This window comes from Lingula anatina, chromosome 7 (assembly GCF_051362555.1).
Source record: "Lingula anatina isolate TDL-2025a chromosome 7, LinAna3.0, whole genome shotgun sequence".
Classification (NCBI taxonomy): Eukaryota; Metazoa; Brachiopoda; class Lingulata; order Lingulida; family Lingulidae; genus Lingula; species Lingula anatina.
The window spans coordinates 24,106,015-24,128,410 of record NC_141773.1 but is presented as its reverse complement, the minus strand read 5'-3'; the positions used below and the strand labels follow the sequence as shown (position 1 = coordinate 24,128,410).

Sequence of the window (22,396 nt, the reverse complement as noted above, 5' to 3'; positions counted from 1 at the left end):
CACACTTGTTATGCCTTCATACCAGGCCCAGTGCAGCATTAAGAGACATTGAACGCCATGTGGGGTACTAAGTACAATTGATAATAGAAAGGAAACCACCTAAGTGAATTGGTGCTCTAGTGTATTCTACGTAATGAACCAGCATCTCGTCTTATCCAGAGTGACGGATAATTCAATCGGGATGCTTTGTACTTTGTCATGGAAATATCTACTGGGAACGACACAACCCTTCTTAACATTGACTAGAAATCAACCTATGCGTACCTTTTAGAAGTACGGTTACCTTCATCATAATTAACCTATGCGCACCTTGCAGAAGCATGCGTTACCGTCATCACTCCCCTAGCCTTTAAAATCACCTGGTAATATTCTAAATTATACCATGTTGTCGTCATATAATTATAGTCCTAGGTTGTGATGTCTAATAACCCACTTCTCAGTATTCTGTCCCCGTGACCCGCAAAAATTTCAGATTTAGCAGTCCTCCATTTTTTATCGATTCGTCTAAAAAGAGTTTTTAATTCTGCTTGGAAACCTATGCTGTGTCAGTAAAACGCAATTGCGTTGATTGCTGTTTTATTTTTCGGGCACAGGTATGCAAGGGCAGTGGTCTGTTACAGTCTTTACAGCACCAAATCAAAGCGAAGGTAAATAGTTTCACTGTGGTAGTGGACATAGTACACCACCCTTATTACATATTAATATAGCGATTCGTTCCATGCGTAACAGTTCATCAGAATGAGATAAGATCCAGTGAGCTGAAACACAAAGGAGAAGGCTTCGTAGTAAAGAGGTAAGTTTCATGCATGGTGAACGCCACATACCTGTACCTGTCGTTAGGTGTCGATATGGTCGCGAGGCCTTCACTAAAACACGTCCGTCACTTTGAGAGAGAATTTTAACTACACTGAACTTGTTTCCATGCTTCTCCCATCCATGTAATGTCCAAGGCCTTACAGATAGTTTGTACGTAATAGAAATACCCAACCCTTAAGGGACGTTGATCGTATCTTTATGAACACGGGTTGTATATAATCATGTAAAGTGTTTTAAAGACTGACTTGTGTAGATCATTTGGATATGGCTTTATGGTGCTGTCGGAACTCCGTCGAATCGGTGTAAGTCTTGGGATAGGCAGAAGTAGGCTGAAAAAGCTATGCCATTGGGTACTGTAATAACTGCGTAGAAACATGGGCAGGTAACAGTAACCTTAGTTTTATGTTTATACAAATGTAGAGACCAATGGTCTGGAAACTTATTGTCGTTACACAGCAACTGGCTGACACCAGAGGAAAGTACTGGTATAACATCAACACAAAGCAGGTAAAGGTAAAACAAAGCAGGTAGATTTAATCTACGAAGGGTAGGTGATGTTTTCAAGGCAGAATACAAGTATATACTGTGCATTCAAACCTCCGATCCTAGGGTAAAGATCGAAAGATGTGATAATGGAAGATATGCTATGTTAGATATTTAGAAGTTAGTAGTTTAGATATACTGTGATAATGGAAGATATGCTATGTTAGATATTTAGAAGTTAGTAGTTTAGATATACTGTGATAATGGAAGATATGCTGTGTTAGATATTTAGAAGTTAGTAGTTTAGATATACTGTGATAATGGAAGATATGCTATGTTAGATATTTAGAAGTTAGTAGTTTAGATATACTGTGATAATGGAAGATATGCTATGTTAGATATTTAGAAGTTAGTAGTTTAGATATACTGTGATAATGGAGGACATGTCTTGTTAGATTCCAATATCAACAGATATTACGTCATTGGTAGAAAAACTGATACGCAAAGTGGAAAGCTTTCTAAACTCCATTTTGTGAAGTGCCACACTTATTGAATTTCTCAATCCCCCAAACCTTGTTAAGTCATCTAGGATAGGTATCTTACAGGCATCAAATATGGTGGCAATAGATTGATTTTATTGGTATCCGTGTCCATTTATCTGGCTGAGTTATGAAATTATCCCACCGGCTGTTAGTAATTTTTCCTGCTGACACATTAGTTGGAACAGAAAAGAGATGTTTATGACGAATGATATTTATAAATCCGTGCTCGCCAACCACCTGTAACACTACATCCGCCATACTGTCTAATAATAATAATAATAATAATAATAATAATAATAAACTTTTTAAGGATAAAACATTTAAAGTGTGTACAATTATCTTACACATGGTCCTTTGAGGAATTAGAATAAAATATTGTTTTAATGAACAAAATGTTATATATAATTTAAAATTTCATTAAAAAAATTAAAATTATAAAAATGAAAATCAATATGTTGGTAAAAATATAAAAACTACATAACTTAACAAGAATATGCATACAGTATATAAAATCTGTCAGATGTGATAGCGACTTTCAGCAGTATTTACCATATCTTTATACATCCTGTCTTCTACCCATTAACGTGGCAGGCGAACATAGGTATGAAGAATACGTAACAATGCTGTTGTAGAGCTTCATTTTCTATATGGCCATTATCAAGTCTATAATATATAACAATTAATTCCTCCCTACAAAATGGTTGATTTCTGTTGAATTTTTTCTAAAATCTAAAATATTTTACTTGTAAACTGTGTATAACAAGGCCATACGTTTATGTTTTCCTGCATTTACGTGAAGTAGCAAACATTCCGTGTTCATAAAGCATGCTACAAATACATGTCACCCGTGTTGTCTCAAGCTAGAGTCGTGTTTCAGACAGTGTCTAGAGACATACTGCATCGACAGAATACTGTAGTTCATATTTCTGCAAACGTTCTCCAAAGTGAGACCTTTAAATTTTTTTAGTTCTACTCATCAATTCCCATTATGACACTAGGGCCCTGGAGTGCCCTTGGTAATACAGACAAACACAATTTGGCACGATGAAATCGAAGGTCTTCGCCTACATATAAATGTAGCAAAATGGAAAAATAAAAAGTTACCAAGAAACTGTCGGCAGGATATTGCAAGAAGAAGGTTTTGCTGCAAATTTGCTATATTTGCAAGAACATTTAAAGTTTGCAGCAAGTGTGCAAGATATTTTCTTATCATTTCAAAATTTAAAAACAGTACCTCATTTGCATCGTAATATTTCTGCTTCTTTATTTGCGGCAACAGTTTGCAAGAACCTATAAGTATTGCTGAGGTTTTCCTGTAATAATAGGGCGCAACTGTCGCTTTATTTTTATCAGACAGCGATTCTTCCAGCTAGATAACGTGTATCTTCATTTAATAACATTACCATGGAGGAGGACCAGACTCTGAAAGCCTCCGCATACAAATCCAATTGGAAACGGGCATGTATGGGGACAAAAAAGAAATACGTTTCTCGGTAGTGGGTTATTTTTACTAAGGAAAGGTACTCCACCAGACCGGGGTATGTACTTTTAAACTATAACAACACATCTGTCACTTTCATCAGTAAGTGGATCATTTGAGCGAAGGCACGGTGGTTTGTTCTTCATTTTAGAGGCAGTTGTTTGTCCTGCATCCACATGCAAGTATAGAGGGAAAGTCTTGATAAGCAGTGCTCTGAAGACTTTGATACGTTGGGGAGAACTAGATACTGTCACAGCTGACTTCTTCTTGAAACAACGTACTGTTGTTGTTTTTTTTTTTTAAACAGCAGTCACTGACATGTTTATTCCATAAATGTCACTGCTATTTAGCACGATATAATGGTGTAGGTGGTTCCTAATAACGAGTGGGAAGGGTATCTGAGGTCACATATGTCAACTTAAACAATTATCTCTAATGGTCGACTGATGACCAAGAGTGAACGCAGCGCTGTGTTCTGTATACAGTGGAAAAAGACTACCATGTTGATGACAAAGGTATATGGTGCTCTTTGTAGTCGGCAAAAGTGACAAAAGTAAGACTTCAGAGGTCCTCCACACCTAGTCTTACTTCAGTCACAGCTATTTGTCGATGTTAACTCGAATAATTGATAATTAATGAAATACCCAAGATGCCTGAGGTGAAGTAAAGTCATTTGACATGGAGTTAATCTTTGAGGAAACATCGTCCTTCAGGCAATTTTGAAGTAATTTTGTTGTGCTTTGAACTGCAGTTTTCCTGAACTGTAGAAAAAAAACACGAAAAACATCAGTGATCAAATAAATCCTCAATGCACAGCGATCGCTTGTCCCCCATTATTTCTTATACTTATCTACTTTAAATCCCGTGAAATCTCGTTTTTGAAGGTCACCACAAGGTGTATGCGGAATGCTAGTCCAGTGGCGGGTTGACAGGGTGGTCAAGGGGGGTCTTGGCCCCCATCCCTTCGGTTTCTAAAAAAATCACACTAATATTCCCTGTTGGAATTAGAATTTTGAATAGCTGATTTTTAGTTCGAAACCGCACCAAATGGCACCGTTTGCCATTGAGAGGGGGGTCAGGGGGCCCTGCCCCCCCTTCGGTTTCTGAAAAAATCACACTTATATTCCACCGTAGGAATTAGAAATAGCTGATTTATAGTTCTAAACCGTACCAAAAAGCACCGTTTGCCCTCCAAAACACGCTAAGGGGGCCGAGGGCCGGTTTCTTATCCGAGGCTTGTCATTCCTAAAAATCGGACCCCCCCCCCCTTTCAAATAATCGTGGATCTGCCCCTGTAGCCAGCCTCATGTTAACGTCAGGAGGCTACGCCGACTTTTTGAAACACAACAGAGTTTGTCACAACAACAGCGTTTCCCACCACTTCGTTGAACTGCCTTTTCAAATACGAGACTGAACCAACAGATCACCTAGCTATTTGACATTGATACACATATAATTTGATCTGTTGATGTCATTTCTGTTGTTAAATCTGAAGGGAAATGGACTTCAGTAATTGTTTAAAAGTGAGTTTTGGTCGGCATATCGCTTCTGAGGTCAGTTGGAAACTCAATTAACTGTAAAGGAAGATTCAAGATTTCAGCTCACTGACGTCTCTCCTATGCTAACCAGATTATAAAACAGCGGGTTGTTTTTATGATCAAATAACACTTAGCCAGCAAATATGGTTTACCCATTTATATAACTAATAATGATGATATGCCATTTTACAGTTCAGAGAAACGATATTTCTGTTTTTATCAGTAAGAACAATACACTTGGTCGACATATTAACAGCCAACATCCCGCTGGTTCAACGCGTCCATTATGCAGGCTAGCCATTAGTTTTATTAAATTATCCACAACCCGTGAGTACATTTCTCTCCTCATAAAATAATAAACTAAATCCCTGTAGAATGTTTGCTATCTCAGATGTAAAGTGTATGTGATGTGGTGTAAATGTTAACTTACAACATTAATAGGTGAGGGTAATGGGTTAGGACAGGCTGGTTGTAAACTGTGGAAAGACGCCTCAATAACTCTATGGTAACTTCCGTTAGGGTTTAAGTATAGGTGTTGGGTATTGATATATGGGTTAAGGGTATTGATGATTAGTCAGTGAACCAAAAAAGAGATTGTGAACAGGAATAAACATTAACTTCTTCCAGACAAAAAAGAGGTGGACATTTTTTACAATTGTGAAACCCCTTCGCCGTTTATCTTGCCTAGTTATTATTGAATCTGTTTCATTGAATTTATTAATTTAATAATTTTGTTTGCAACCATTGTTGCAATGTTTTTGCTGTTTGGTATCTGTATATTTGCAAGCTTTGCTGTCTAGTTCCCTCTGACTGTTTATTCTTAGTAGGTACGGTTCCTATTCTTCCATACTTCACTAGATTAACCTTTGTCCACCCATGCGTATGATGATTGACCATGGACATTGCACCGATGCTTTGCACTCATCAGGAGGTTTAATAATGTAGAACCATTGTACACCGGTACATGGAAGCACATGACGTTGTAGACACAGCAAGTACAGTAGTGTACTGCACAGAATATGGGACGTCGATATGGTTTCTCTTTACACGAATGTCTTTTTCAGGGATACACTGATGCTCATAAGTTAAGCAACACTTTCTTATTTCTCGAATTTCTCAGCAACCAAAAATTTTATTGAGGCAAAATTTGTACAATGGCTAGATATTTCTCTTGTTTTTACTTTGACTTACTGGACCTGGACATTATAGTACTATTTACTGTTGGACACGATAGAATATGCAATGGGGGTCCCACTTGCGAAAAACACAGTTTGGCCATGCCATGAGGAGCTTCCAGTTTGGCTAGTTTCATGGGCACAATTTGTTATTATGGACCAACCAATGGTTAGAAGAGGACTCAACGAGGTAATCAGATGGCAAATAATGGGAAGCCATCGTGCTGGGGTGCCAAAGAGACAGATTGCAAGGCAACAAAAAGTAGCACCAAGTCAAGTGTCCAAGCTGGTAGCAAAATGGCGCCAAACTCATCATGTATTGGACAAGCCTTTTTCTGGTAGAATTATATTAACCGACGCAAGAGATGAAGATATCTGGTTCGATTATGCCACCAGGACCAGTTCATATCAGCCAAACAATGAAAAATTGCCACCGAACGTCATTCAAGAGAGGTGCCCCGGTCAACAATACAGAGACGAAAGACCATTGGGGTGCATACAATCACACATTCAAGCAAATCCAGAAAGAAAAATCATTTTGGTGCAGGACAATGCGCCCATCCAGAAAGCATGGTCCGTGCAAGACGCGCTGCAACAGCGCGGTATCCCACATTTGGATTGGCCTGCATATTTACCAATTCTCAATGTAATAGAACATGCTTAGGATATGATTGACAGGGCAGTAAACGAAAGACAACCTCCAGTTAGAAACATTAGAGAGGTCCAGCAGGCAGTAAATGAAGAATGGAACGGCTCTCAAAGCAAGATTGGCAGAATTTGATGGCAAGTTGCAGGAGACAATGTGAAGCTGTTGTTCAAAACCAGGGAAGGCACACCCGATATTTATTGCATAATAGAGGATTAATCATCTATTATCTACAGTCTTCTTTTATTAAAACTGATTCTTAGATGATCGAACTTTATTTTTTCATAATAAGCTGTTTTAATCAGCACGTACTTTTTGCTGTGTGAGCATACTTTTTTGACACATGGTTTGGCATATTTTAGTACCGTTTGGTTAATAAAGTTATTTTGATTATTACAATAAGCTATGTTGTGTATATATTTAACAGAAATATTCAACTTGAATAAGTTATTTATAAAATATGAAAGAAATATGCACAACCCCACCAACAAATGAAATAATGATCATGATAGAAGAAACTTTTGAAAAAATCGGGGTGTTGCTTAACTTATGAGCATCAGTGTATGTGTTTTTATCAAAATATTCAATGTTGTCGATTCACAGAAGTCTGCCCTATGACACTTACATTCTCTCCTTAAAATTCGTGATTCTTTTAGCTAAACTAACCCGAGACCACTGGACAATGATCAATCAAATTAACGTACCCTCATTCTAAAACATATGATCTTTTCATTTTAGGCCACAAAATGAGCGGTTTTTTCCCCATTGTAGTTGGCAAAATTGTAAACAAATGTATTCCCTGGCTTCTAAACTATTTTCTTAAAAGTGGCTTTACCTTTGTTCAGTATTACATGTAGCAATTACACATCTTACAAGTTTCTAAGTTACCCAGATTAAAAAATATGCCCATCTCAGTACCCTTTCACACTTGGGCCATTTTGTACTTTGGCACCTCGCCACGGGCGGATTTTGTTATCAAGTTTTCCGTCTTATATTTGGACATCACTGAACCTATTTATGTTGAGAATCCTGTATTTACATTTTTTTATAATTCTTCTTCAAGTATAATTGAGCTTATTGAGCGGCGCGTAAGTAATGTTAAGAAGGTTGAAAGCCACGTTATTGACTAGTGCCAAGGATTGCCAGTTTTGTATTTTGTCATTTATCTTTAATTATCTGGAAATTATCGTTAGGTTCCAGGAAATAGAACATTAGCTTTAAAAAGGTCGGCTTTATGGGTATGGAGTGATTGATCGGCTATATGAAGTCCTCGGTATTAAATCTCCTCTCACAGACTGTGTGCGGTCTGTCTACCTGGATAACACCTTCTACACCAAGGAATTCATTGGGACATGTACTGTCCCCACTATGGGAATTTGAAACCTGAGGTTTTGCAGTTGAAAGAATGTCCTGCAAAGAAAATGTTGTTGGTTTAATACCGCAGTATTTCTATGTCCAACTATCGTCAAAATTAAATAGTGCCTTTATCTAGAGTAAGATGTAATAGAACCTTTTATCAAAGCAGTTTTCTGTATTCAGACCAATGTCTAATGTACGGCTTCTGTTGTCATTATCATAGGTCTACATATGCTGTAAAAGTACATGCACATCTTAAGGGCAACTTATGCCGAAAATACTATTGTTTTCTTCACCCTCTGACTAACATATGCACAGAACTTGTTTCTCTGAAGTCGGAACATATTGGTACGTATTCATGAAATATCTATTACCAGACACAAACCACTGAAGTATACATACAGATCTTGATCTGTTATTTTCCGAGATTTATAATAGACGGTTCTTTTTGGACACTGTAACTTTCGATTTCAAAAATATTATTCTAAACGAGATGGCAAATTAAAAAATAACATTTACTAGTAAAATCAATGTATTCCACCATGTTCAGTTGAGATGAGCTTTTCTTTCTCTTTGCATACACACTAATATGTTTGATGTAGTTATCAAATAACGGCAATCTCCAAGTGGTCCGTGATCGCCACAGTTCATACTGGATCACGCACTTTTACTTAGCAATATAATTATATGTACAGTTTTATACTTATCGAGCAGCTACTTAGTTGACGACCAATCTGTTGTTGAACTGTAAAAAGTGCAGAAACGCAGTAAAGCTGAAGATGTACATCAGGCTGTCTCAGGTAAGCAGATATGTTTGAAAAGGGATATGTTACAGTTTTTACACACAAAAAAAAAAAAAAAAAAAAAAAACTGATGTTACGTCAACATGACTTGTCAAATTCACCCCAACGTATTTTTGATCTGACAGCTATATGCCATAACATGAGTGTTTATTTTCACTTTGTGTAACCGGATAGGGAAAATTCCTAACACACCGATCTCCCTTAAGGACATAATTTAATATGGCTTCAATGTTTACGTTAACATTGCTATAGTGCTCTGGAGCCTAAAGCCCGAAGAGGCGAGCTCGGTGTGGCTTAGAACAAAAAGGCAAAAAGACGGATCTCATATTTTTAAAATCACTTAAATCATAAAAGGTCACGATTTCCTCTCAGGTATTCAATTATATTTTTGTTACTTCGCTGTTCTTCTGACTTCAGGACATCGTGCTGTGAACATGCTTGCACAATATGGTGAAGCTTAGGTGATTTGCCAGATATTGCGGTCGATATTTTTCAACTGTTTTATATACAAATACAATGACAGAATGCAGGGGAACTGGACATTGTAACCTGATGTATTTTAATTAACATTGTAGAAACTCGGTAAATCAGTCAGATATTTCAGTTAAATATTTGTCTTCCAATGGATAAGACTGCCAATGTCTTCAAGTTCATACAAGTATATACTAAGATCGTTTGGACATTGTCTTTAAACACAGGAACCTTCGCCAATTGACAACGGAATGTCTGTTTTAGGAGAAATATTGCGATAATCAAATTGATAAAATGGTAGTTGAAAATATAAAGGTTTATTATAGGGATAATAGAAAGAAACAAAAATTGGGGGTTTATCTGTAGATAAATGTTTATATACTTATAGTGACTCTTCCTTAATATTTTCAGTTATGGTTTCGCACAAAAAAAAAAGAAAAAAAAAAAATTCGCCAGCTTCATGGCACTATATTAACAGTGCGGCTGCCTCGTCTCAGAGGAGCTATAAAAGAGATATACTGAGCACTTTATTAAGACGCATACTTCTTTTCTGACGATGGTATCGTTTCAATCTAGTTTATGCACCCAACGGGGCATTTGAACCGACCCAGCAGGTGATTGGTAAACTACGATCCTTCTTAATGAAGATATAAAATTGCTGTACCATTTTGCAAGTACTGTTTTCAGGTGAATTACCCAGTTGATTAAGTGCAGATAAATAAAACAGCCATCGTGATCGGTCCAGGGTCTTCCCAAGTAAGATTGAACGAGAAATGGACTGAGTCTTCTCGGAGTTTATGACATTAGTACTTATTTGTGACTTATTATCCTAATATGGATAATTTTGCAAAGTGGTTCTGGTGTTATGGTTAAGTTCGGTTTCTACATCATTTCTCTGTCTGATTGTATGTATGTATGTATGTATGTATGTCTTCATATCTTTCTGCATGCCGTGCTAGTAGTACTTTTAGTACTGATAGTTGCCCGCATTTTTCCATTGAACGGGTAAACGCCGTGCTCTAGTCTTACGGTAGAAAATAGTTCGCTACTTAACCAGAAATGGTTGTACAGTGCCGATACAGTGCTTGGAAAAATATTATTTGAAAAGGTGAATGTGGTTATGTTGCCCAACATGTGGTTGTTCTTTCCTCCCTGAAACCAATTTAATAACTCCCGAGCTGACCACTCTGGGCTGGAAAAGGTGATCCATTTACTAGAACTTGAGGTTGAACTCTGATATAGGGTTCCATGTCTATCAACGTCATCTTTTCACAAAAATTGTTGTGCTACATTTTTTTTATATATTTCATTGGTCTTAGAAAAGTGTCCGGATAAACGTACATGTATTATCGTGTTTCACACTATACCAAAGGGACATTTATTTCAGAGAATGTCAAGGTATTCAGAAAAGGCTCATCAGTATATAATTCCTGGGGGAACCCGATGATACTATCGCAAGAACAATGACTTCGACACACACGTCTACAGTGTCAGGGTTAGGTGTCCGGGGAACAGATTAATCTGACTCTTTTCAGGCGGTCATAGTGTGACTCTTAGCCATAGTAGCACATTTGGTCCACCTCCATTTTCAGAACTACTGCCCATATGCGTATGTGCGAATGCATAGTTCAGCCGTCTTTTGCCTCTCCATGTTGAGCCATGGTACAAAGACATGGCGGCGCATGCAACAAGCGGGAAACACAGCGAGAAGCACCTATTTTATAGAATTTGCTTGTTTGACTGCGGTTCATTATAATGTTATATTTTTAATTGAGCGTGTCTCTACATAGCCTATTTTGATCAGGGGGGTCCAGTAAGGTGAATCCTGTAGACGGAACGGGACAGGGGAGGTGTCCGTATCAGGCCATATACTAAATGTGGACAAGAAAAAATAGTTCATAATGAAACTTCCGTCATGCGTTTTCATAAAAGGTCTTCTTACCACCGGCGTGGTATAATTCAGGGACGCGCGATGACAAAGAAAGACGGCCCGGAGGAAGACTATTTGTTACCAGGACAAGCCCTTTTGGCAAAGTCAAATCTTCGGAGTATTTTGCTGTTATTTTGTTAAAACAATATCTGTCTGTCTGAAGTCTATGTGATTAGATATATCGACTAAATTAGTGTTTTATTGCCGCTATTTGTCTACCGTTACTCCCAAGGGATTACAGGCACCCTAGATATATAAACTGATCTATGTCATGCATGTCTGTTTTGAGGCTTTATGGCACAGGTCTCTCTGGAACACAAACATTCCTAAATATGTAAATAATACTTTTAGTGATATTTAGAACAGGAAATGATTAGATACGAAATACACTCGGTAAATTTGCATTCGTATTTGAAGAGTTGAAGGCCTATTTCAGATATCAAAATACTGTAATACACAATGGAGGCTCTGGTGTGCAAGTGTTTTCACACTAGGTATAAAAAATAATTATATCATTTAACGATGCCATTGTTTAGACAGGAAATGATAAGATCCGAAATACACTTGGTCTCCACAAACCGCTGGCAATCAGGAAATTAACGCCAGTAAATCTCCGTTGTCTACGGTTTCCTTCCTTCTTTTGCGGTGTCTCAACCCTGATAAGGGAGCTGCAGTATTTTTTTCACCTTAGCTCGCTATCGACCACCGTTTTCCTGTCAACAGTTCACGACCCCAGAGACACGCAATTAGTGTAAACATTGCGGTGGCTTACGAAATATGTTCTTGGAAATTTCAATATTTTCCCTAAATCGCGAAAATACAACAAAAACGATTAATAATAAAAAATCTTAACCTGTATTTGAGCTCGAGGTTTCAGATGTCTGAGTCTCTCTCGAAATTAACTGGTAGATTGTTGAATTTAACCCGCTCGTTACAGTAAAAAGTCGAATAGTATTTCCGGCAGTTTAGCCTTTTTATCGTTACTGTATTCAAAAACTGATGGGATAGTAAAGATGCGCTGACTATTAAGGAAATGCAATTTAAATACAACAAATGTTTGGATGATACATCAAAACCGTGCTGATTTGTAAATTGTATGGATTTTCAGCACAACTTCGGGGATTGTGATTGTGTATAGACTATGACTAAAACTCATGAAAACTCTTTTATAATGCGCACACACAAACACTTCCTTATTTAGTTTATTGCTTCATTATATGGAGCAGCTGCCCAAAACTAAATGGCATACGCAAACTTCGAAATCAGAATCATTTCGGTATCCTAGAAAAGGAATTCAAGAGCCATCCATCAACTAAACTATTTCAGTGACTGAACTAGCAAACAATTTATGAACGAACAGGATTAAAGAAAGCAACGCTAGATTTGAAATTACTAAACGAATTTTCACCAAAATAAATTAGAGATGTACTGGCTTTTACGGCCATAAACATGACAGGTAGAATTACTTCATTATTTTTATCGTTTTATTTGTTTATTTATTTATTTAATTTGATTCTTTTTAATATTCAACTATTGTTCATGAACACTACATTTTATTTTAACCCCTCAGAGGGCCAATTTTAAGACAACTTAAACGTGTTTACGCTTAATTAACATGTTTTAGCCCTCTTTAAATAAACTTTATTGTTATTGTTTGGAGAATATATATATATATATTCCAAACAATAATAATAAACTATATAACAATAAAATATATATACTGATGTTCGCCAACCACCTATAACAGTACATCTGCCATATTTATAAAGTTTTTTTTTGGGGGGGGGGGGAGAGGGGGGGAATATCATCGTTGATTTTGTGTTTTGGAGCTTTTTTGTCAGTAAATGTATCTGTTCAGGTCATGATTCATTTCTGCATTTTGTAAAGCAGCTTTAGTAGAAGCTGTTTAAAATCAGCAGCACGTTACCTTTGCCATTATTAAACAATCACATACTAAAAAAACTTTGAAAGTGACTTTCGCTCACTTTATCTTGTTCTGTGTCGTTCCCAACGTGTTACTCTAACAGCGTATTTAAATGCGTCTTGCAATTATATACTCCACAACCTGTTTTGCTACATGTAAAACTTTTATTGTGTAATCAGCTGTAATGCACCTCAGATGGACCGTTCACGGTATAGAAAATGACAAGTAGAACGACATTATTGATATAACACACCTAGAAACATTATCCATTGCTATTTATTTGGTGAAATCGATGTGTTCGCCAGTTGACGTAATAGAAGCGCTTTGGGATCAAATTGTCATTTTCGGGTTTTTTTTTTTTTTTTTTTTTTTTTTTTTTTTTTTTTTTTAGAACAGCCAACAGTGAAATGATAAACAATGTGTTGCCAGAAGACAGGACAACCAAACTTTATTTTGATATTGCAGTCGTCAGACGATTCCACGAACGAGAAGCGTTGTATCTTATTACCGCAGCATAAGATTGTCGCTGTCGACACATGTGCCCCTTCAATTCTGATATGTCCTCAGATTAATGTTAGTGAAAAAACCTGCTCCAGGAAATTGGTGCGACCCCCCCCTCCCCTGCTGTACTCTCCCCCCTGCCCTCACTCCTACCCCTCCCCTCACATCCCTCACACCCTCTCAACCCCCCCCCTCCCCCCCGTACAGTAAGCTATTGCTCCTGTCTTGCAGTCCCCTATTTTTTAGTTGGGATTTCTGTTGTCTGGAATCAGTTCCGACCACAGGGACAGGGGAGATCGTATGATGAGATGGTTGCATGCACTTGTCATATAATACTGAAATAGCGTGATATAGCTATGATTAGGTGCTCAAATTGGAAAGGCATGTATTGTATTTCAGTGAGTCATGCCTCTACCAGCTTTCTCTTTTGTTCATGATGACGAGTGAATACCTCTTTAGAAAACACAAAATTTGATACTTAAGCACAAATATAAGATTAAGTATGTCCCTGTTGTTTGTAACATCGTGAACCAATAGGTAAATGCCAATATATTACCACACGCAAGACCAAATTAATAGGCGTGTGACAGTCAGCACGCCTAAAGCTTTTTTTCCATGCTTTGTTTTCAATTCAACTGAAGCTCCTCCTAGGTATGTCAGGATACTATATGTTATGTTTGTGTCTTGTAACATTTCTTTCTTGATTACGTCTGCAAACAAAAATAATGTGAAATAAAAAGAATACCTAAATGCTGAGTGTCACCTATTACAATACACGTGGACAACAATGCACTCAGTAAACTCATTTCTTCGCTGTGAAACCCCACAGGTTACGTTAAGTCTTCGCCAGAATTTACAAAGACAAATGATTGATTTGAATACGTTTGCAGATAACGCTATAGTCTCCTTAGTAATTTGCGCTTTTTCAATTTAGAATAATCGGATCAAGACTATTTAATAAGGGTTCAGCTTGTGTGTGAAATTAACGGTGGGTTGAATGAAGGGCATAGGCAAGACGCTATGCCTCGGCTACATGTAGTATTTAGTGCTTAAGTAACAGAGCAAAGAAACTACAGTATCAGGTAAGCAATGTTTGTGACCAGTCATAAAGTTAACTAAGGTTTCATGAAACCATGGGATTAGCTAAAACTGCCGCTCTGGTCAACAATAAGGCTTCATATAAAACAGAGCTCCGCAGGTGCGTGCTGCTCACTGGCAATGGCGGCAATTGTTTTACCAAATATTCTCCGCTGCCCTGAATTATATTAGTACTTAGGGTGAACAGGGTGAAAACACTTCTCATAAAGTCATCAAAGTTCACCTAAAACTCGGTTAATTCTAGCATAATAAAAAAAATGTCGGAAGTACAAACCTCCTTGAAGAAATTCTATCATAATATCTTTGAATGTTACTGAAAAAATAAGTTGCAAACTTGCAGCGGTAGTTGATACTTTTTGAACTCTAGATGTCCGATGGCAGCGTTCCTACACAAGCTAATGGTTCACTGTTATTTTGATCTTGCAAACGCCATGTCTTGTAAAATTTTAGGGATTTCCAAGTCCTTTCGTGAAACAGGGGTCTTCGACTTCGACTGAATAGTCTCTGTTATATTACATTGCTCACTGGTTCACCCCGAGGTACCACACAGGACAAACATATTCAAGAACAGGGCGAATTCAATACACTTGTACAAGATCTGGTGAGGGCAGTGTGACACGCTTAAGTTATAGGTCTTTTGTGGTTATAAGCAACATGTTTAGACCATTTAAGTTTGTTAGTGATAAATACACCCAAAAGTTTGCAATGAGACAATTCACTGACTAAGTATCTCTAACATCAACTGACGGGAAATTTGGCACGGACGGGGTAAAATTTACAGGCATAGATTTTCTGTTATGGAAAGTAAGGTTGCTGTTTCATTAAAGCAGTACACAGACATATCTTAAAAATTGGCCCGCTTTCAATTCTTGTTGCATTTGCACACCCTCAGGAAACACAAGTACAATTGCTGTTTGATTGCAATTTAACGGCAAATCAATGTGAAGCATCTTTTATCGTGCATCAAACGTGGTGACTAGAAATCACTACTGGGCACGGAAGTCAACATAGATGTCGTGCCAGTCACTGTTTCTCGGAGTTTGCTCCCTATTTTCTCAACTTTTTCAAGGTCTTGATTTGTTGGTTTTCTTTTTCAGAGCGGGAATTGACCTATCTTTCGGTTGATCACTTTCCGAACTGAGCACAAAGTGTGACAATGGGTTCGTGTGGTTCGACAACACGCTAAGGTCTTCTTGTGTTCACATTACGAGCTGCTTAATGAGAATATAACCGCACTGGCATTTTATTCGATACAGCGCCTCAGTGGAACAATGCTGCAGTTTTTCATCAGAAAAAATGGCAATTGTTATATGAGCTCAACAAAAAGACAGGTACAATAGGAACCACCAGTGTTTACCTGTCTCTAGATTGCTTTGCTGTAAAGGTCATACAATCTACCAAGCGCTAACATGTGGCATATACCCTGGGGACGGCAAAGAATACAAAAATAGGCGTCAGCAGTTACTCGTTACTAGTACGATGAGGTGTGTTCAAGTAATTTGTAAGGAAGCGTTCGTTATACCCCCTTTACACTGGACGGCGTCCTTTCTGCGTCCTCTCTGCGACCATGAAATTTGGCATCGCTGTGGTCTTAATAGGGAGGCACGAGCATTAATTTTGTATCAGAATGAATGCTCAATGATCGGCCAGTTGTCGGCACGTAAAATATTATAATTTTTAAACTCTCAAATGGGGCCGGACTGCTGGACGCAGAAAGGACGCCGTCCGGTGTAAAGGGGGCTTTAGTCTTGAATAAAGCTCTAGTTACTGTTGTCGAATTCCCCCTGGAAGACTCACTGCAAATAATTATTTCAACTCTACTGATATCTTGTGCCTGTTGTTCAAGGTAATTACTTAGACCAAATATCTCATAACAAACAACCGTCTGTGACACGGTTAGTGTTTTTATCCTTCACATTGTATTTCTTATTGCCTCTAGTCTGTAGCCTGACAGCCCACATATTATATTAATTCACTTTAAAACAATATATTAACCTTTCCAGTGCCGACTCTGTTTACCAATGGTAGAATACATTCGGTCGTGTAGAAGATCAAAGTAAGGGGGAATGACGAAGTCATGCATGAATTTTATTATTAGTATATTTGTTATTATTCGTTTGACTCATAGTTTAAATAGTTAAGGCCATTCATTAAACCATCGTGATGGCAACTTACGAGTTCAAATTTGAATTTTTAATATTATTTCCTCTTACTTAAGGGTTAGATCATTTACATCTTCAGTCATCTTGCCCAAGTTGAGGAGGTGATGAAAAAATATTTTTTGTATATCCGTCTATAGGTCCGTCCGTGTTTCTCTCTGTCTATAGGTCCGTCCGTGTTTCTCTCTGTCTATAGGTCCATCCATGTTTCTCTCTGTCTGTAGGTCCGTCCGTGTTTCTCTCTGTCTGTAGGTCCGTCCGTGTTTCTCTCTGTCTGTAGGTCCGTCCGTGTTTCTCTCTGTCTGTAGGTCCGTCCGTGTTTCTCTCTGTCTATAGGTCCGTCCGTGTTTCTCTCTGTCTATAGGTCCGTCCGTGTTTTTCTCAGTCTGTAGGTCTGTCCGTGATTCTCTCTGTCTGTAGGTCCGTCCGTGTTTCTCTCTGTCTATAGGTCCGTCCGTGTTTCTCTCTGTCTGTAGGTCCGTCCGTCTTTCTCTCTGTCTGTAGGTCCGTCCGTGTTTCTCTCTGTCTGTAGGTCCGTCCGTCTTTTCAGTTATTCTTCCATTACATTTTAAAAGAAGGGAAATTTTATAAACGTGCAAATAGTACAGATTATCTGTTACTCATTTCTTCAGCGATACAACGAACAGACAGTCGCGTTTGAATAGCTTATGCAACTTGATATCTTTTCATTAAAGCTTTTACCTTGCCTTGTGAAAATTCACAACCCTAGAAAATCCTTTGCTTCTTTGCTAACTCGAGATTGATATATCTGCATTCTGTGTCATTTAGAAGAAGGAATGAGCGTACTGTAATCATACTTTCCTGGCACTGTCAGTAGATCTGCTCCGAGAAAAGATTGAATGGAGACGGTTTAACTGGAGGTCCACACTACATCATGTATTTATCTGTTTTAAGTTTTCCTTATTTTCTGTTAATAAACCTTCCCTATATTACCTCCACATACCCTTACACTGAATACCTCCTAGACGGATGCTAATCCAATCTTCAAGTTAACGGTATCCCAAATCACATCTAGTAATTCGTCGAAAAATAAAAATTCGGTTAACAGTTGTTTTTTTTCCACACGGCGGTACGTATCACGTGTCAACCAAATTGTTACCATTGAACAGATGTCACAACATGCACCTTAAGTTACAAAAGTTCATCTTTCAACTAATATCACTCTCATAGTCACAGAATTCGATAAAACCAATGCCATTACGATATGTTGCTATTTACGTTACACCCACGAAATACCAGTTTGTAGCCTACCTTCATATACTTTTTTATTTTCAGTCGGCAAAAAGGCGGATTAGACAACAAAGAAGCGCTGAATAAATAAACAGCGACTTATGTGTACCGCACTGTGAACTTAATAAGTACAGGACAGAAAAGAAATATACAAAGTTCCGCTCTCTCAGACAGCATTTGAGGACAAGAGAGCGTGACAGTTATACGGTTTATCTTAGGAGGAGGATTTTGTTTTTTCAGAACACCGTTGCTGCAACGTGACACGCAGCGCTCAGGTTATTTTCCTCCAATCACCATAGCGCTAACTGAAGCAGAGAAGATCTGTCAGATCTTGTTGTCAGTCACTTACAATAACCCGCTGTTTCACAGTGGTCAGAATGACGTCAGCAGCCCACTTAGTGACAAATATTACCAATGAGGTGACACGATGAATAGGAATATTTACCAGTTAACTCGTATAATAACATAACTTCATTCCAAAGAATTCTTAAAGCACAAGTCAAAAAGAGAGAAGTTTCCAGTAAATGAACTCAACATTTTCAGTGAGTTGAAACTGTGATCTGAGCTGAGATCTCTTGCCGTATCAGTGAGCTATGGAGTACCACCAGGAAGTCCTGCCACTCATGTTTAATATCTCTGGAGACACTTCAACAGACTCTAGGTATCTAGCCAAGGGGACCGTACTTGACGACCCTCTTAACGCTAGTGTCACAGGAAACCACTCACACTCTGACCCATACAAGGACTTCTACGTCACTGCCAGGACGGTGACGGGACTCTACTGTTTCCCTGTATTGTGTCTTTTTGGCATCGTTGGGAACTTCATTGCACTGATTGTTTTAAATCAGAAGGAGATGAGGACGTCGACAAACGCCTACTTCTCAGCGTTAGCAGTATCAGACACGGTGAAGTTAATAAATGACGCTCTTTATTTTGTGACTATTCTTCTATATGAAAAGTCGCCCAAGGATGGCCAGAAGTTATACGGTCATCTGTATCCGTACTCTCACTACATTTTCAACATGTCAGTCTGCGTGTCTTCTTGGCTTGTTGTATCAGTGGCAACAGAGAGATATTTTCTTATTTGTCACCCGGTGCTGGCTAAAACTTTGTGCACTCGTCGACGCGCCATTATAGTTAGCTCGTGTATGTTTATAGCAATGAGCTTTATGGCTATTCCCTCTGCCTTGAGATACAAAACCGTTCACTTATTCCGCAACGACACCCAGGAGGTGGTGGACGATGTGGAGTTGACGGACCTGTGGCGGAACACGGACCTGGTGGGGACCTACACCTGGATACAAAACTTACTGCGCTCCGTGATTCCGCTTGTTATCTTACTATTCATGAACACGTGTATCCTGCGCGCAACACGAGCGCACCTGCGCAGTTTCCAGCGCCAAGGCATGCGCTTTGCCCAGGCCCAGTTACGGATCACGGCCATGTTAGTGAGTGTGATCGTGGTGTTCCTTGTCTGTATCACACCTGACGCTTTCATGTCTACTTTCTTTGGCTTCGGCTACCACGAGAGTAATAATAACTTAGTCAAGGGCGTCCGGGAGATCACAGACATGCTGTTAGCAGTCAATGCAGCAGTTAATGTGATCATTTACATGTGTTTTAATCCCCAATTTAGAACATCGTTTGTGCAGGTGTTTTGTATCGGCAGGGGGGTACCTGGCATATGTAGGACAAGGACCACGCAGAATCACAACGGAAACCGTCGGCTAGTCACAAAATACAACACCGTCGTCGAAAATGGGAATAACAATACCCATCCTAGTGATTATAACGGGACCCCTCATCAAACACAAACGCTAACGTTGCCATTAAGATCAGTGGGTCTACGCAATACGTACACTAGTGTCACGCAGTTAACAGACGCCGACTTACTACCCCTACAGTCGACCAGTTTATAGCTTTTAACAATGGCGTTTTCTTCTTTCAAATTTTCCGCGAGGTTTTGTCACTTTAACTTAACGTTGTTTTTTTCCTTTTTTTTGTGTTTAATATGCGAATGAATGTTTCAAAAACGTTCATCCTTTTTAGAGAGACGAAATGTCATGAAAACAAACCACGTCTTATTGGTGGGAAAGTTATAGGGATAACAACCGTTCGTTTAAGATTCATATTTCATATAAAATACACTGTAAAAAACTCACAGAAATATAATAAATTTCATTTTACCACCAAAACAGCGGTTATCGAAATTATTCTGGAATCTGTGCTTGCCATCATACCACATGGACTTTAATGGATGGCTTTACGCCAAAATGATCTCTTCAGATTCTCTTAAGAGGTTATTACAAAAATATTCAGAAAATAAATTGGACTTACTATGAATATCGGAAGATTCATTAACCATTGGTAAGTATGGGGAAATCGTCATTTCCCCCAGGAAAATCTTTTTTTGACCAAAAAGAACGGTTGTTATCTCTCAAATTGTCTACAGAAATAATGTACTATTGTACCATCATAAAACAATGTACAATGAAGAAATGAGTTCGCCCTTTACCTATATATTGTTATGATAAAAGCAATAGAATTTTAATGAGTTTTATTGCACGTCGTTTAAGCGTTAAACATTTCATTGAATAAACATTTTCCTCTGTTAAAACTGTTCGAATAATTTCTCTCTCTCTCTCTCTCTCTCTCTCTCTCTCTCTATATATATATATATATATATATATATATATATATATATATATATATATATATATATATATATATATATATATATATTATAATGTGTGTGTTTTGACAAAAACGTCTGACCGGCATATATTGAAAGGAAAATGCTACACAGAACAAAATTATCCACTTTTAGACGGAATCAGCAATATAGCTATCAAATCGACCCAGTTTTGTGAATAAAATTATAAACTGCTATCTTTGGACGGTCACTGTGGCCTTTTTCTTGAGATCGTCACTTGAGATCGTCACTGACATTCTTTGGAAACAGCCCGTCCAAAAATGAGCTATTTGTGGCACGCTGCAAATCCGTTGTTGGATATGCACAACTATTTAGTAAATAGACAGGCATCATTTTTAATTAATTTATAAAAAAGAAAGGACTAATATAATTCACTGTACATATTTACTCTACAGGCGGACAATGAGAGCTGCATGCAGAGTAAACTGCTTTCAATAAAATACATATTACGTCACACGATCACACTCACCACTGTCCACTCAACCCCAGAAACCCTGACCCCCCCCCCCGCCCCACCATGCTACCTTGGTTGGGTGGACTAGGTGTGCACTCTGTAAGATACCAGCCCATTTACTACAATAACGTCCTGGTAAAGTCTGTATGTTGCTTTATATCTGATGTCTTGGGTAGAATTAGGAGTTTTGCCATGTACATGTACTCTAACAATGCTGTCAACAGTTTATCTTTTTTATTCCAATTAATTAATCTACCTCAGATATTTATGACATGAAGAGAAAAGCACATGTATAATGGCTCTTTGTCGAGTAATAGTAAGTTCGTTCTATTCATTCCATGCAAGTCAATTCATATCATTGCGCCTATGGATATTTGATACAGGAAGTAAAGTGATTAAAAAGAGCCAGCCGCCGTTTCTTACCATGAATTTGCCAGATAATCGACTGAACAATGAGTTTAGTTTCCTATCAAGCATACTATTTCTTGAAGGTCAGTGACTTCATGGACAATTAGACGCAGAGACGTTCAAAAGAAGTTAATTGATGCTATCCATCTTAAAGAAACGTTGCTCTGAAGAAAAAAGTCATGGACATCCACGCTTTGTTTTGGTTTGTGTTTGTTGCGGCATTGGTGACAAGCAAATTTGACTAGAGAATAACGCCCCTCTTTGGGAGAACGCCTCAGCAAACACAGCGTTTTATGACGTTACCACAACGTTACTGGTCAGTACGTTATTTGGGCGATATAAACGCCATGGTTACGTTATTACAACGCTCTGTGTTTGCTAGGACGACTATTATGAAACGTCTGATGCCATTAACGGTTTCTTGCACTCATAAATGCAGTCAGTGACATTTTGACAAAATCTACGTGCAAGTACTGAATGAAGATCATATAGTTTACAGCGCGTCATTTTTCTATCATGTTTGCCATTAATCACTGTACGCTTGAATACCTTCTTCTACAGTGGAATCACAAAGCCGGCAGGAAAGAAAAGCAGGCGTCCCTTCACGCAATGCTATCACGGGGAATTTAGGTCAAAATTCAAAGCAAT

General features: G+C 38.2%; 1 protein-coding gene across 3 annotated transcripts in view; it reads left to right on the top strand.

The window, feature by feature from the left end:
- The window catches only part of LOC106162293 (FMRFamide receptor-like), a 31,763-nt gene extending 10,982 nt beyond the window's left edge, over positions 1–20,781 (top strand). For 2 of the 3 annotated variants that reach the window (XM_087018430.1, XM_087018429.1), the window contains exon 2: positions 18,219–20,781. In XM_087018430.1, coding sequence (XP_086874556.1) covers positions 18,767–20,092 — 1,326 coding nt within the window. In that variant the 5' untranslated portion in view covers positions 18,219–18,766 and the 3' untranslated portion in view covers positions 20,093–20,781. Of the gene's footprint in view, positions 1–489; positions 794–18,218 lie in introns of those variants that run through there. The other variant, XM_087018432.1, reaches the window with a different exon arrangement.
- Positions 20,782–22,396: the final 1,615 nt, after the last annotated feature.